This window comes from Prinia subflava, chromosome 1 (assembly GCF_021018805.1).
Source record: "Prinia subflava isolate CZ2003 ecotype Zambia chromosome 1, Cam_Psub_1.2, whole genome shotgun sequence".
NCBI classification, from domain to species: domain Eukaryota; kingdom Metazoa; phylum Chordata; class Aves; order Passeriformes; family Cisticolidae; genus Prinia; species Prinia subflava.
In genome coordinates, this window is record NC_086247.1 from 66182018 (window position 1) to 66197575 (window position 15558).

The window sequence follows — 15558 nt, forward strand, 5'->3', positions numbered from 1 at the left end:
GGCTGCCGTCGCGCAGACACCGCCCCAGCGGCTCAGGAGCCGGGCAGTTTCTGGAGAGGAGCGGCGCGGCTCGGCTGGGCGCGCTCGCCCCGGCCTCCCCCGCAGGTGGCGGCCCGCCGCCCGCCTCAGCAGCTCCCCCTGCCCGCCGCGCCGCCCGCACACCCCGCTGGCACAGCCCGGTGCGCGGCGGCGGGAGGGGCCGCGTCCGCCCCGCCCCGCCGTGCCGCTGCCGGGCGGCGCTGCAGAGGGCGGAGCGGGCGGCGCGGCCGGCGCCCGGCGCGGGCTGGCTCCCGGCGGGCGGCGCTGCTGCGTTGCTCTGGGAGGCGCCGCGGGGCCGGGCGCGGAGCTGCGGGCTCGGGGGTGTGAGCGGCCGGGCAGGGCGCCCCCAGGATGCTGCGGTTCCTGCGCAGGACCTTTGGCCGGCGGTCGATGCAGCGCTACGGGCGAGGAGCTGGGCGCGGAGCCGGGCGAGGTGGGCTCGGCGGCGAGGGGGACGAGCGGGACGGGGGGCTGCGAGGAGCGGCCGCCGCCGCCGTCGGCTCGGGAGGCTTCCCCTCCTCGCCGCTCCCCGGAGGGGTCGTGCACAGCGCCGGAGCGCCCGTCCACATCCCGGCGGCCGGCGGCAGCAAGCCGGTGCTGCAGTGCCGCGTCCTTCTCCTGGACGGGACCGAAGTCAGCGTGGAGCTGCCGGTGAGTAGCGTGCGCTTTCCTCCGCCGCCTACGAAATGCTGCCTGCGGCTACCCTCTCCCCTCCTCCGCATCGTCCCCCCTCCCTGGCGACGGGCACCTGCGAGTGCCCCCCCCCGGCCGCACAACAGGCGCCGTTCGCCGGGAAAGCCGCCTGGTTCCGTCCTTCCCTCCGCGGGCGCCCTGGCCGCCGTCCCCGCCTGCATGCACCTGCCGCCAGGTGCGCGGCGCGCCTCCCCGCCATGACCGCCGCCCGCCCCCGTCCTGCTTGCCGGGAGCCGTCTGCGCCCTTCCTCCCTCTCCCGGGGGCCAGCGGGGAGCTGGGCACCCGCTCTCCTCCTCCCCTGCGCGGCCGAAAAGAGCCCCTTGCAGCGCTGCCTTCCGCGGCGCCTCTCCCGCCGGGAGGGGCCGGCCCCGGGTGCTACCTGTGCCTTTCCCCGGCTGGTGCGGGGGGCTGCCCGCTGAGCCCGCCCGACGGCACCGCCGGCCATGGGGGCACCGCGGTGTGCCAGGCGGGAGAGAATGGAGCCTCCGCGGGGCAGCGGTGCCTGGGGCTTCGCTGTCCCCGCGGCTGCCCCCCCCAGCCCCGCAGCACCTGTGGCGCCGCGGGGACAGCGAGGCCCCAGGCACCGCTGCCCCCGCCGCGGCGGGGTCTCCGGGGGGTCACCGCCTCCTTCTTCTCCTTAGTTCTTGTTTCCCACCGCCCCCGCTGCCGGGGCGATCTGAAGGGTCCTCCGGGGTGCCCGAGGCGCTCTCCCTGTCCCGTGGCGCCCAGGTGCGGGGCCGGGGTCAGGGCTGAGCCCGGGCGGCTCCGGGGGTGCAGCCCGACCCGGGTGCGGTGCCGGCGCTGAACTTTCTCCCCTCCCGCCGCTGTGCAGGAGGAATGAGGAAGGGACGGTGCTGGCCTGCGGGGCTGTGCGTGTGATGTCTGTGCCTGCTCGCTGAGATTTGGCCGCGGTTGTAGGTGTTTCAGCATCCCCAAAGCCCCCTGTGTGTCCTTTTATCTCTCCTAAAGGCAGCTGTGCGGTGTGTATCGGTAATTTGCAGTTTTGTTTTTTTTCATTCCTCACAGCTGCTAAATACTCACCACCAATTTTTTTTTTTTCTGACCTTTTCCCTCCGCCTTGAAACCCAAGTTTCTCATGAAATAGTACGGAAGCTTATCATGTTTGAAGAACATTTAATCTTCTTTCCATTTCAACCTAAATAGTCACCAGCCATTAAGCTTGTTCTCCAAAAACAGGTGGGAGAACTTAGTAATAGTGTATGTAACAACGTGAGAAATTGTGCACTGCTTTAGTCTCCAGCAGTATAAAAGAGTTTTTTTCAGAGTACCTTTAGACTCCTGTTAGGTGCCTTTCATATTAGCTGTCATCTGTATATATTGGCATCATTTCACTAAAACATGGAATTTGGCAGCCCTATTGTTTCTGCTTAAAAGAAACAGAAAAGATTGAGTAAGACTCTTACAAGTGAATACAGAAGTATGTGAACGGAGCCACCTAGAGATACTTGCTGCAGCATTATCAGGCCTCCCTTGCCTACAGGCTACATCACACATTTCCAGATATTTGAAATGCTAATATATTTCCTTTCCTCACATCTCCTTCACAACTTGCTGCACTCCTCTTAGCATCTCAAAACAAATCTTTTAGAAAGTAGACTTGATTGTTTTCAGTGTGCTAAGAGTTTACTTATAGAGGTCTGTGTCAATAAGCTTGGTAAATATTTTGTTTAAAATTATACTCTGATTTATCAAAGGTCAGATTTTGCTGTAGAGCCTGTTTAAAACAGTCTGAGGATTTGTAGGATCAGAAAGTGAGGCAGTGACACTCTTAGTCCTTGAATGCTGAAAATATGGATATATCTGCTTGGTCCAGTAAAGAAGCTGTGGAGCATTCTTGCTTGAATTGACCTTCAAATGAAGCTTAGACTTGCCAGTGCTCTCAGAATGTGAGCTACACATGTGGTGGTTGTAGCTCAGCTGTCCAAAGACAGAGTAAGAAGTTGCCTTTTTTTCACCCAAATCCCTAGACTGGTGGAGGACTTTGGAGCATGTAATAGCTGTCAGTGTTTTGAGGATTAAAAACTGTGCTGTTGAATTACATATCTATTCCTCATGGGTTTTTTTTCTTTTTTTCACAGAAAGTAACACCCACACTGAGAGTTAGAAAAACTGAAAGAGGCATTGCACCATTTATAGAAATTGATCAGTAAAGTTTCTCTGAGCTTTGCAGGTCTAGATTTTATGGGAATAGGGCGTGAAAGAGAACGTGCTTTAATACTCAGAAGTTGAGGTAGGGGACTGGTTAAGCTGAATGAATTGAATAGCATCTCTTAAAAAAAAAAGTGTATGGTGCTTTCTTTCATTTCAGCTCCAATTTTATCAAAAGGAGGGAATGTGGGCTTCATCACCAATGAGCAGCTTACTCATGAAGTCAAGTACAGAGATGATTGCAGAAGATTTCACTCTGCTGCTGATTGTGTTTGCAAGCACTTATTTCAGGAGATACTGGCATCTATAAAATGTGTTCTTCATGCTGACATTGCATCCCTCTTGCCTTTCTAGTTGAAAAAGGAACTTGTTGATATTAGAATACAATACTCTTGTAGCTACAACTTTTTAGGCTATCTCTAAGACTTTGTTTAGTAGTAATTGAAAGGTTTATTGTATTTCAAAGACTGTGAGTGTATTTGCTTATGTGGAGGAATGACAGAAAAGACATGATTGGAGGAAAACTAGCTATATACACAGAAAAAAGGTTCAGGGCTTTTTTTTTTTTTTTAGTTATTGTTTTATTTTTTAAAAATATTCCAATAAGACTGAAATCCTGAAACTTTTGCCCAAGTTAAATGTATCATGTTCTGCCACAGTGCTTTCTTATAGGTAGGGGCTGTTGGAAAAATAAACCCTGCATCAGTAAATCGGTAACTGTCTTTGTGGTTAAAGTTATAATTTGTGTGATAGTGTCTGTATCAGAAAGTACACGTTCTTGTAAATTCTTGTCCGTTTATGGTGGTAAGAGAAGCAGAGATGTACTCTGATCTCCAAGTTCTTCCTCAGCTCATTCTTCTCTAGGCTGTATAGCAGTAGTGAACTAGAGTCATCTTTCTTCTTGATCTGTGCTTCCACACCCTCTTTCTGTTGAGGCATTTGCACTTTATTCTTTTTACTGTGTGTGCTCTGCCCTTAGACTACCCCATCTGCCAGCCTGCCCTTCTACGTGCTGTGTACTCTTTCATTTGTAGGTGTTCTCTGGCTTTCACAAACTTGTTTCCTACCCAGCTGCCCCCACACAAATGTCAACAGAAGATTATTCTGAGCACTGCAGATACCCCTGGATAATGGTTTCTATACTCAGCTTCTTGCATGAAATTTCAAGGATTGCTTAATGATGCTGGCTTTTTCCTTCACTCTTACGGCAAGAACCATGTACTTTAAAAGTATTCTTTCTGAACAGAATAATGCACCGGATGGCTTTTTAAACCCACAAGCTCCTCGGGGCCCTCTATTGAATGTGCGATGCTATTAAGGTTGGATCTGTTATACAGGAGTGAGTGGCAGTGACCAGTTCTGTTGCCATGGGGTGATTTCCCATGGGAAGGGGAACATAAATGGTGTCATTACTTCTTCTTGACCTAACACCACGTGTCTGCTCATCTGAAATCCAGTGATGAGAACTGACACAAGGAGAAAAACGCTTCCATTAGAAGCCATCCCTCCTCCCTCACACATAGCTGTCTGTGTATTTCTTTTAACCACTGGAAACCTGTTTAGTATCTTCTGTGTTGCACACTCACACTGGAGGCTATTACCTGGTCAGAGTTTGCAGCTTGGTTGTAGGTAGATGGAAGGCCACTTGCCTGCTGTTGCCAAAACAGTCCTGCCTCTGTTTCTCTGGAGGACTCGTGACTTTAATGAAAGAAAAACTGGTTGTAGGTGATGCTGTGTCCTTACAGAAAGAATGCAAGGAGAGAGCATTGACATTTAGGCAGTGATGGTGCCTGCTAGTTAATACATAGATGGCTTTCAGATAAAGCCAAAAAGCCAGATTTTTCTTAACACTAAGACGTGATGGCTGACATTTCTAAAAACTGAGTGTTTGATTTTTAATTAGGTGCATCTTATGAAAACTTAAAGGGCAGGTATGAAAGATGGCTATTCAGTGGGACTGTCCAGAGTAGCAGAAATTAATGTCACTTCATGCTGTTGAAAACTGTATTTTCTGATAAATTGTGGGAGGGCAGGAGGAGAATGAACATTTGTAGAGTGTTCTTGGCTTGCTGTAGTCTTAAGTGGGATAAAAGGAGAAGCAAATGGTAAGCTTCTTCCACCATGAAAATCCTCAACCTGCAAAGCAGATCTAAGATACCTTACATTTTCTGTGATGTGAATCCAAAGCAGTCAGCATGTTGTCTGTTATAAATACTTCTTTCTAAAAATCTTCTTGCTCTGATAAATTCCTCTGCTGCTGTGAACACCATTACAAAGACTTGTGTCATGGATTAGAAAGCATGTAAAGTTTAAGGATTACATTAATCAAGAACTCAAATATAACTCTTCAAATCTGTAAATTGTTTTCAGATGAATGGCTTTTGCATTATTTCTTTGCCTTCCTTTTTCGTGTATCTGTTTTAATAATTGTTTTGGCTGCTATGGAAACACTTCAGGATAGGAATAGTAAATGTTCTTCAATACTGTTGTCTAATCTCTGATCTGCTATGTGTTGTATTCTTTTCTTATTGGGGTAACTTGAACATAGCAAAAATTGCTGTCTGGCCTCTATGCTTACATCAAATATAAATGTTAAATTAACTCTTGAGCAGCCGTCTCAGTTTTATTGGTTAGTGTATTTGACTTGATAAAGTTATAAATATCAGGAGGGAAGTGCAACAAATTTTTTCTTTCTTTCATATCACACATGACATGAAATAATGTTTCATGAATATTAACTCTAGAGGAATGCACTAATATGCATGTACATACTTGGATTCAGATCATGCTCTGGAGTTTCCTAACTAAGGAGTTACACACACATATATCCCCCTCCAACACATATACTGAATCAGAGGAGTAATGTGATTTTTAATAAATTCTTTAAAGCTTTTATCAGCTATAAAATTGGTAATATGCCTTCTTTATGCAGGAGTTACCTTTGTACAACATAAAATTAGAGTACTTGCGGAAAAATGTTAAAAGCATATTTGCAACGCTAGAAAGGGAAAGGCCTCTCACGTTCATGAGCTCCTGTGAGCACCAGCACCAGTAATTTCCTTTATAAACTGATCAGGCTCTGTTGGTAGAAGAGATTGGATATTTTTGCTTCTTCAGTTCACGTTTTGAAGCCTTTTGAGTACCTTACAGCTCTGATTAAGCAGCTGCAGCTAGGACTCAATGTGTTGTCTGCTGGTAATAACCTTTAATTATGTTATCCCTGTTCCATATGCCTTGATGCATTGCTGCAGCGTGTACTGAAGGTGTGTGAGAGACATTCATAGTACAATCACATACAGAATCAGGAACATGCCCAGCTCCAGAGAGACAGAAATGAGATGGGGTGTGCATACGTGACTGCAGCCATGCTTCAGAAATGCATGATATTAGGCTCTTGAGAGAGAAGAGGGAATTTTTGGCCCTTGATGTGCTTGCCCCAGTAAATCTACAGCAGATTAAAGAAACATAGTAGAAAAGGGAGTGCAGGAGACGAAAAGCAGCGTTTTGTTTTGGCATATGTAAGAGAAATCGTGCTTGTGAGTTCCATTAGTTATTAATGAAAACCAATAGAATTTTTCAGTGTAATACAGATAGACAGGATGACAGGAGTGCTGCTGCAGAGAGTTGACAACCAGGGAAGGGGGGAAAGCCAGTGATGAATGCAAAAGCAAGATACCTTGTACTAATTCGCTGATGGAGAGCTTATGTGTTTGGAGAGATGGGGAGAAGATAAGGTTGTTGTATGCATTCCTTCAGAAGCCTTTTTGCAGTGGACTAGAAGACAGCTATGCTTAGGAGAGTAACCATGTGAAATGTCAGTGTGGCTTTTGTTTATTGGCACAAAAATGCATTTCATGGTAGATGTTTGCACTGGGCTTACCTATCCAGTAGCAAACCTTGGAGAAACTTTGAGAACCACCATGGATTTGAGGGGACAGGGTCTGTAAGAAGGAAACTTACAGAACAGTGTGACAATACAGAACTTCCTTGTCAACAATGTACATCTGATATGTCTTGGGGTTTTGTTCCAGTGGTTCTGTTCTAGCCTATAGTGCTGGGTGGCAAGCCTGTAGCTTCAGGCTCTTAGTAGGAGTCCTGAAGAGCAAACAGAACATCTGGGCATTTAAAAAGTTCCTATGTGGCAAGAAATAGGAGCAAAGAGACTTTGGAAGTGCAGTACATATAACAGCAAGCAGAGGACTAGTTTTGTTTGGATTGCAGAAGGTGGTACAGGAAGAAAAAAGTGAAGAGACTATATATATATAACTGTATAACTATATATAAAGTAAGGGCTATTTTGTTCGTCTGTTTCTTTTCTGGAGCAGAAAGGGGACAGCTATCTCTACTCCTGGTTCTCTGCACATGCTTTGTCTTCATGCAATTCCTTGTGCTCCTATTTGTAGTGCCTCTGTAAATACCTTTTTTATGTAGCTTTCTCTGAGAGGCTGGCCTTGTATAGTGTCTCACCTTCCTCAAGCATAAGTCTGTTTTGCTATTCAGGGCTTCTGTTGTTAAATTCCCAACTGTTTCAACTCTCCCTTTTCATTTGCAGTCTCTTCCTTGAGCAATTATCTATGCTCTTTCTGTGTGGATATCATCTGTATTACTAGCATGATACCTAATGAATTTCCTTTTTAATAAGAGCAAATTTCTTTTAGTTTTGTGGGTTTTCCTTTACGTGACTGTTTTCCTAGTCTGTAAAAGTAGTTTTATTTTCCTCCCAGGAGCAGCTGGCTACACAAACTGTGAGGGATCTCTTCTGGGAGGCACTTTAAAGAGTATTAGAGGTCTGCTCCCTTCTGGTTTGGGGCTTGAGCACAGTTCTCTGTCCTATTCCCTCTTAGTAGTTTAGAAAATTTCTGTGTCTTTCTGCAGTTGACAGACATTTGAAACGCTCCTCAGTCCTGCTCCTCCCCCAGGAAAATTCAATTTCTCGGCTGTGGCCATGAGTCTGTGGCTGTCTCGGAGCTCATTCAGCCAGCTTGACTCACCCACGGGCCCTGTGTGCCAGGGCAGAAATGGTGCAGGTCGAGGACAGCTTGGTGTGAGCATCTCTAGAGCTGACATCAGGGAAACACTGGTAGCTGTCAGTGAAATAATTAATTCAAAGGTTAACCCTCCATACTTTAAAAATATATAGTTTCACGTGAGATAGCAAAAATGGACCTGAAAAATCAAGTGATGTGGGCAGGAGTAGAGAGAAGAAAGGAGAACATACACATCGTTGAGTTTGTAGGCTCTTTGTAAAGTAAATAGAAGAATAAGTACAAATTATTTTTTGCTAGAAGGATGAACTCAACAGCTGCTAGCAGTATGTAGAGTGTTTCTGAGTTAGTATTTTAAATACTTGAGAAACAGGAGGTTTTTAGTACTTGTTTTCCAATGTAGACTTTGGTTAATATTCTTTTATTTTTTCTGCATTAGAAATAAAAAGGTTGGAGGGTAATGAAGTGTTTAGAGTGACCATCTGCTCTTCATTTGACTTACTATTTCCATTTGTTTTCTATGCATCAATTTAAATGTGTCCTGGACCGTTACCTATATTGTGATGAGATTATTTTGAAATATTTGTTGAAGCTACAGACTCAGACTCCAGCTATGAAGCATGAAAAATATTAAGAGTTAATTTATGTTGGCTGTTTGGTTTTGATCTGTACAGATTCAGATTGTTTCCCTTCCTTGTTGTTATGGAACCACAGATAGTTTATCCAAACAAATACCAAATGCTGTCTTTTTTTTTTTCCCCTTCCCTTTTTTTTCTTTAAGTATGCTAACAAATACTTTTTTTTTCCTGTATTTCATTGTCTCAATATATGTGGTACAGTTTGTATGATAAGGGACTGAAAATACTAATAGAAGAACTAGTTTAATGTTTGTGAAATATTACAAATAACTCTACACAAATATGTGGAGAATATTGGTACTTTCTTTTGAAGAACTTCACTTTAGATGAACATAGTGGTATCAAATATACAGTTAGAAAAGCAGTGTTACCATTTATGAATTGTGACCTGTAATTAAATTATTCTAGACTGCAGCATTATTTCAATGAATAACTTATGAGCATTCTTTTGTGGCTGTTTGAAAATAATGCTTTTCTAAGTAGTTCTTTGTAGCACTAGTAATTGATTGTATGTCTTATTTGCATTGATATGTTATGTATATATATACATATATATCTAAAATAAATGTGGGCTTGAGAGGATTTTTGTAATGTAGCAGTCTTGACTGGGAAAAACTGTTTCTTTTTTGTCCTCAACTGAGACTAAACAAGGATGCTGCCTCCCATTTTTAAGTTTAAAGTTTCCTATTGTGTGCATTTCACTGTGTGAGGTCTTGTAGGTTATGTGTTGGATGATAAACAATATCAGTTTTCTTTGTTAAGCTTTAAAATTATCCCAGGTTCTGAACAAATTCTCACTTTAATTTTGATAAGTAATATTAACAGGCTAACTGCATCACATCTCTCTTGTTGGTATGAGGTCCAGAGGTTACCTGCATTAACTGTGCAAGTGAATATTTTCCAAATTTTCTGAGAGAAGGAGCAGTCCTGTGAAATTTTTTCCTTCTCCTTGTTTCCATCCAGGATTGATCAAGGATGCTTTCTGTCATTTAAACAAATCTCTTTCATACCTTGTTAGCAGTTCCTGGATCTATGATAACAGTTTAAATTAAGAGCTTACATTTATGTAAAAAGACCAAACTCAAGCACTCCCATTTTTGTACGCAGGTCTGAACACACCAGCGTTCAGTGCAATCGTTGTGTTGCAATAAAGATCACTATTCAGCAGAGATGCTGCTCCTCAGTGTGGAGGTTTTATATTCAAGCTCCTTACTGAGTGGAAATTCTTCCCGAATAATGAACCTTCCATGAGTGCTTTGCTTTGAGAGATGATGAATGATGAGTCTGTTATCTCTTTGAATTAAGCAAATAAGTGAAGAGCAGTGGTATTCTTCAAAGTAGGTCGTATCGCTAGGAGGGGCAGCACCCTGCAAGTGTCAGGTCCAGTGGGCAGCATCCACTTTTCTCTCAGTTTTTGGTCTTTGGATGCCGATGGAAATTGATGTGAATTCAGACATCCTGCTGTAGCTCTGTGGAGGAAGGAGCTGATTTAATAGTGTAACAATATAACTTCATTGTGCAAAAGACTTAATTTCTTTTCCTCCCTCTTCCTGCTGTTTCATGTTGCTGGGTTTGATTTAGTGTCTTTCCCTGCTGTTCAGCAATGGAGAGAGGGTGACAGGAAATGTTTTTTTTTGTGGCTGGCATCCCCATTCCCTGAGGAGGAGCATTTCCAGCCCCGCTCCGACTGTCTCAAGTGGGCCCAGGTCACGCTGTGAGCTGGGGCTGGGAACACCCAGCATCTCTCTGGCACTATTAATTCTGCATGCAGCTCTCAGCAGCACGTTGGAGTTTTGTTCTTGACTTCCAGTTAATTAGAAGATGTTAATTTTGATGGGGGAACTTGCTTACTAAGACAGCAGAGACCACTGATTCCTTTTACAGAGGCCAGTGAAGCCATTAAATGTTGATGTAGCACTTTTCCCTTTCTCCTTTAAGCTGATTGCTTAAGCTGTTATCAACCTGTTTGTGTGCTCTGTCTCCCTTCACTCCCTTCTTCTCATACAACGATATTTCACATTTTCTTTGTTCAATGAACTGTTTCAAAACTTATAAAATCAAGCTCCTTGTTTTTAGGTGTGAAAACTGGTGAGCCTTTGGGGCATCAGAACTCAAAACTGTTACAAACAGTAGGCACTTGGAGAGGAATTTTTCTTTATATAAAGGGGTTTACTTCATGAAAGGTGTGTAATATATTTTGGGAGGTCAATCTATGAGGAAATAATCTCAACAAAAAATATTTTATACAATATTCTTAAAATTTAGAGTGGAAAACAAGATGAAGTTTTTTACCCACTGCCTTCATCTTTTCCCTTGAATTCTCTAAGCCATCCCCTCTTGTTGATATTACTTACAATTGGTTTTTTTTTCCTGTGTAGTATATTGATGCATTATTTGCATTAAAATTTATCCTGTAGTGAAACTTTCCTGATGTGTCATTTCTGGCTTTATAAAATAAAGATGTTTACTTTAAAGATGGAAAAAATGAGGAAGGAGTTGGAGCATTTGTCTGTATATTAGCAAAAAAATAGGCCTAAGTTGATGACTGCATTTCTCAGAAGGGAGTGGGAATAGAAAAATTCAGTGCTGTGAAACAAAAACAAGTGGGTTTTGTTTGCTGCTATTGAAATTTGCCAGCAGATATTCTCATTTTACAGTTCATGTACTTGGATTTTGATGTATTTTCACTTAAACACACAGCATATTTTGATCTGTGGTTTGATCATAAAACTTACTCTGTTAAAAAAAAAGTTCATCTGTTTCAGCAAACATTTTGCATTAACAACATTGTTATGGTCAGGAAAGCATACCATTATTTCATCCCCCTAGTATAATGTTATTATATTAGCTACTGATAGGATGGTTTCTTCTTGAAGAATTTCAACTCACTTTGACTGGAAATGATAGCATTTCCAGTATGATCAGAATCTTGAAAAATTGTCAAACAAAGCAGAAAGATATTCTCTTTCGTAAACAGAAAATACTGTTCATCCAAATTCTGTTTCAGAAAGCAGATTTTTCACTGTAAAAGCTGCCAGTTTCTCAACATTTGTGTAATGCCAGGAGGGGAGAACTTTCCCAGCTGTTTCAGTGAGCCGTATGCTGGAAGCTTTCTAGGAAGAGAAAATAGTCTGAAGAACCTCTGTGTGACACCTCTGTGTGAGCTTGCTGTGACTTTCAGGAGTTGTTGAGAAGGGGGAAAGCTGCACTGCAAGTGCTGGCTTGAAGGATAGCCCTCAAAATGGGCTTTGTTTATTTTGTATTCTGTGAGGCACCTTACTGTTTACTGAGATCAAAAGTTACTTCTTAATTTAAGGCAGATGGAGCTTTTACATAATACCAAAATCTTCAATAAAGTTGTTTCTTGCAAGCTACAGGGCAAACAACTGGTAAGGTTGTGAGAGAAATAGGGAAACATTTAAAGAATATGAATTCCTCTTTATTGTATATGCATTAACCTCATTAATGAGATAAGGCTGTCAAGACTGGGGCAGCATTAAATGACTTGTGGGAGCCAGCAAATATAGATCCTGTGAAAAGCTTCAGGCCTGAGCAGCTCTCCCTACAGACAGCAGCTCTCTGAGCAGCACTGCCTGCTTTCCTTGAACAAGTTTTGGATTAGACTCCAACACCCTTTATATGGGAAGGAAGCTTTTCTCCCAGTTTTTCTTTTGAGTCTTAGAAGCTACTTTTTTTTTGTACTGGTTTCTTAAATGGTGCAGTTGTCTGTCTGCATTGCAGAGCTGATACAGGTGAGGTGGAGGGCGAAGTTCTTTTGTTTCTTGTGTCTTGTGCATCGTGTGAAAGTGCACACTGCAAACAGCAGATAGTTGCCTGACCCTGTGTGATCCAGATCCAGTTTGTGGTGCTGAAAACATGTCTCTGAAAGCAAAACATGAATTCACCGCGGTTCTGGAGGGACAGAATGTGACCACTTCCTCTGCTTTGCTTGGAAAGTGAAATGCCAAACTTGAGTAATCTCTCCCTCTGCAGAGATGGTAGTGGAAGCTCCCTGAGAGATGGACCAGGGCTGGGTTTAGGGATGATGTTCTAGAAGATTCAGGGGGACCTTACTGCTCCACAGCTGCCTGAAAGGAGGGTGTAGGCAGGTGGGGGTCAGTCTCTTCTTCCAGGTAACAAGTGATAGGACAAGAAGAAATGGCCTCAGGTTGTGCCAGGAGATGTTTAGATTTGATGTTGGGAAAAATGTCCTTTCTGGAAGGGTTGTCAAGCATTGTAATGGGCTACCTGGGGAGGTGGTGGAATCACCATACCAGGAAGCATTCAAAAAATATGTAAATGTGTGCTTAGATACATGTGGTGGACCTGGCAATGCTAGGTTAGTGTTAGCACTTGATATCAGAGGTCTTTTCCAACCTTAATGACTCTGTGGTTCTACAATGAAAATTCATGTTTTGGAGTATACTTCTGTTTCTGTCTTGTACATGGATGTAACCCGCAGTACTAATAAACTTGGGGTGGTTTTACTGCTAAAGGATGGGTTATAAATGCAGAAATGGAACATAGGACAAGCCTGCACCTTTGGTTTCATATCTAAATGAATTTATGGTGTTAGTTAAAGCACCTTTTGTATCTCAAAAGCCATTGTGAGGCTGCTGGTTCCTGGTGGCAGTAGGAAATGGAATTTGTTTGAGGTGGCTAGGATTTATGATGTACGTTTTCCTTTTGTACTGGAATAGGGAGGGACATTGTTCTAAAGGCCTGACTAAAGGATTACAAATTTACACATACTAACAGAACTCCTTGTTTTTACACATAATTATTTTTCAAAGGAAATTATTATAATCGAATATGTGCAGAAAATCACTGGTGATTGTTACATGTTTTTACTTCGACCCCACTCACCCCCAAAAAAACTGTCTACTTCACCACCACTTCTGATCAAGCTACTGCATTTGCTAAGAAAATTTACCTTGCATTAGTGGTTAGCAGATGTCCCAGCTGTCTCTGTTCCCATTTTTTCCTCTTTTTAACGTCCTTTGTTTAGGCTGTTAGGATGATGTTTAATGGAAGTCAGCTGACAATTCTCCTAGACATAATTTCTTCTATCACTCTCTATATTGGAGAGAGTCATGTGGATGGCTTGTAAATAAATAGGATCTGTAGATTTGTTTCAGGTCAGAAAGGGTCATTGTGAGCACTTAATCTGTTCCCCTTCCCTAATCAGTCTCTAGAACTTCTTCCATGAATGTGTTTTAAGCTGTCACTTTTTTACCAATAATGATCTCCTTGGATCTCATTAGTTTATCTGTCTTTGAGTCTTAAATGAGAAGCCGTTACTTATTCATGTTGCATGTGGACTTGTCAGTATAATAATTGGTCTTTTATTGTATCTGATATTTTTATGGTCTCTATTATCCCGTCTTGGTACTTGAGCAGGCAGGCAACAAAAAGTCATGGAACTATGGGGAAAAATATTCTCCGCATGCAGGTATGTAAAATCCATACACATGCCACCTCTTAGTCTTGTCTGTTTCTAAGTAGATTAAAAGAAATATTTACAGATGCTTTTCAGGCTTAGAAATATTGTTTATAGCTTTTTTCTGACTTTGTGAATAATGTGCAGACATTTGAGCTGAACACAGCAATGTTGTATTATAAGGGTTTGCTGAATGTTATGTGAAATGGCATTACTTCTTACCTAATGTTCCCTTGTTTGTTTTCTTGGCTGTAACATTGCACTGAGAGGTCACAGTCCATTATTTTTCTGTTGTTATACCAAGGTTCTTGAAGTGCTGCTGAAAGTCAGGGCACTGTCTTTGACCTAGTGAGTGTAAGTGAAACTCACCTTCCTCTCTGTGTGACCTGTGATTCCACTGACTTCAGCTACAGTGTGTTGGTGCAGTTCTGCATCCCCAGGATTTGTAAATCAGTATGTACAACCAACAAGGCCCATCATCTCCTGCTACTGTGCCAGTTTTGTTCAGCAGGAGTAATTTTATTAGTTCCCTCCCAGGGAAAACTGGTGAGTGACTGTGAGCAGAACACTTCAGGGTTGCACTGACAGTGCTTCTTGCTGGCTGGTTTCCTCCTTTCCCTTCGTGATTAATTTTTTTAAAAAATCTGCCTCTTGTGAACTACAGACATCTATTTTAGGAATGCTTATGCTTGCTTCTGTCAGACTCATCAGCTGTGTTTTGAGAGTGTGAGTGCTTTGTGGTCAGTTTAATTTGAAACAGTTCTTGGCTTCTCATCCCATCATGGTGCTGTAGACAGACATCTGCCCTTTCAGCTTTTACTGGGGCTGTGCTGAAAGCCAGGCCAGGGATCAGACCCAGGGATGTTTCATTGTGGAGAAAAGAAAAAGGTATTTGCAGCATTGAATGTCAGAAATTTGTTAAAAGTATGGCATAAGTAAAGGGTCAAGTAGCAGACAGGGGGCACATGAGCTCTTTAAAGTTCTGCAGCAGCCTGTGTTGTTGAGTTGGGCCATGAGGGTCTAAGTAATCACTTTAGGAATGGATTAATTCATGTATTTGGTGCTCTCATACCTTGGTCATTGAGTGTTCCTGGCCTGCCCCACCAAAGACAGGCTAGTGTGCAGAAGAAATAAGTGCTTGGGTGCTGCAGTCATGTTGTTCAGTGACAGAAATTGTGGCACGTGGCTCAAGCTAGACCTGCAAGAGCTCATCTGTTCCAAAGTCAGAGATCTTGCAGAAATTTATCTAAGGTTTCTTATTGCTGTAATCAAATAACAGTGTAGTTTTATGGAGGAAGAAGTTAGACTTGTTTTATGAGACAATTTTCTTGAGATCATGATGAGTGGTATAATTTATGCTGCTAATATTTAATCCTTTGTTGACTGGACCCAGCTGTCTCTAGTTTTTTTATTTTCAGAATCTAACAGAGAGCTAGAGTTGATAAGAGTAACAAAGCTGATACTGAATTTAGAAAGACACTAGGAATTTTAGAGAAAGTCACCTCTGTCTAGGCTTCACCAGTGGAGTTTCAAATGGTAACAGGACTGAAAAGGTTGTCTTAGGGTCCTTATTTGATCAGGATACCCTGTGAT

The 15558-nt window shown here is 43.1% G+C and overlaps 1 protein-coding gene across 3 annotated transcripts in view; it reads left to right on the forward strand.

The window, feature by feature from the left end:
• Positions 1–376: 376 nt before the first annotated feature.
• Positions 377–15558, forward strand: part of EPB41L4B (erythrocyte membrane protein band 4.1 like 4B) — a 169367-nt gene continuing 154185 nt past the window's right edge. For all 3 annotated transcript variants that reach the window (XM_063398915.1, XM_063398925.1, XM_063398935.1), the window contains exon 1: positions 377–690. In XM_063398915.1, coding sequence (XP_063254985.1) covers positions 391–690 — 300 coding nt within the window. In that variant the 5' untranslated portion in view covers positions 377–390. The remainder of the gene's footprint in view (positions 691–15558) is intronic.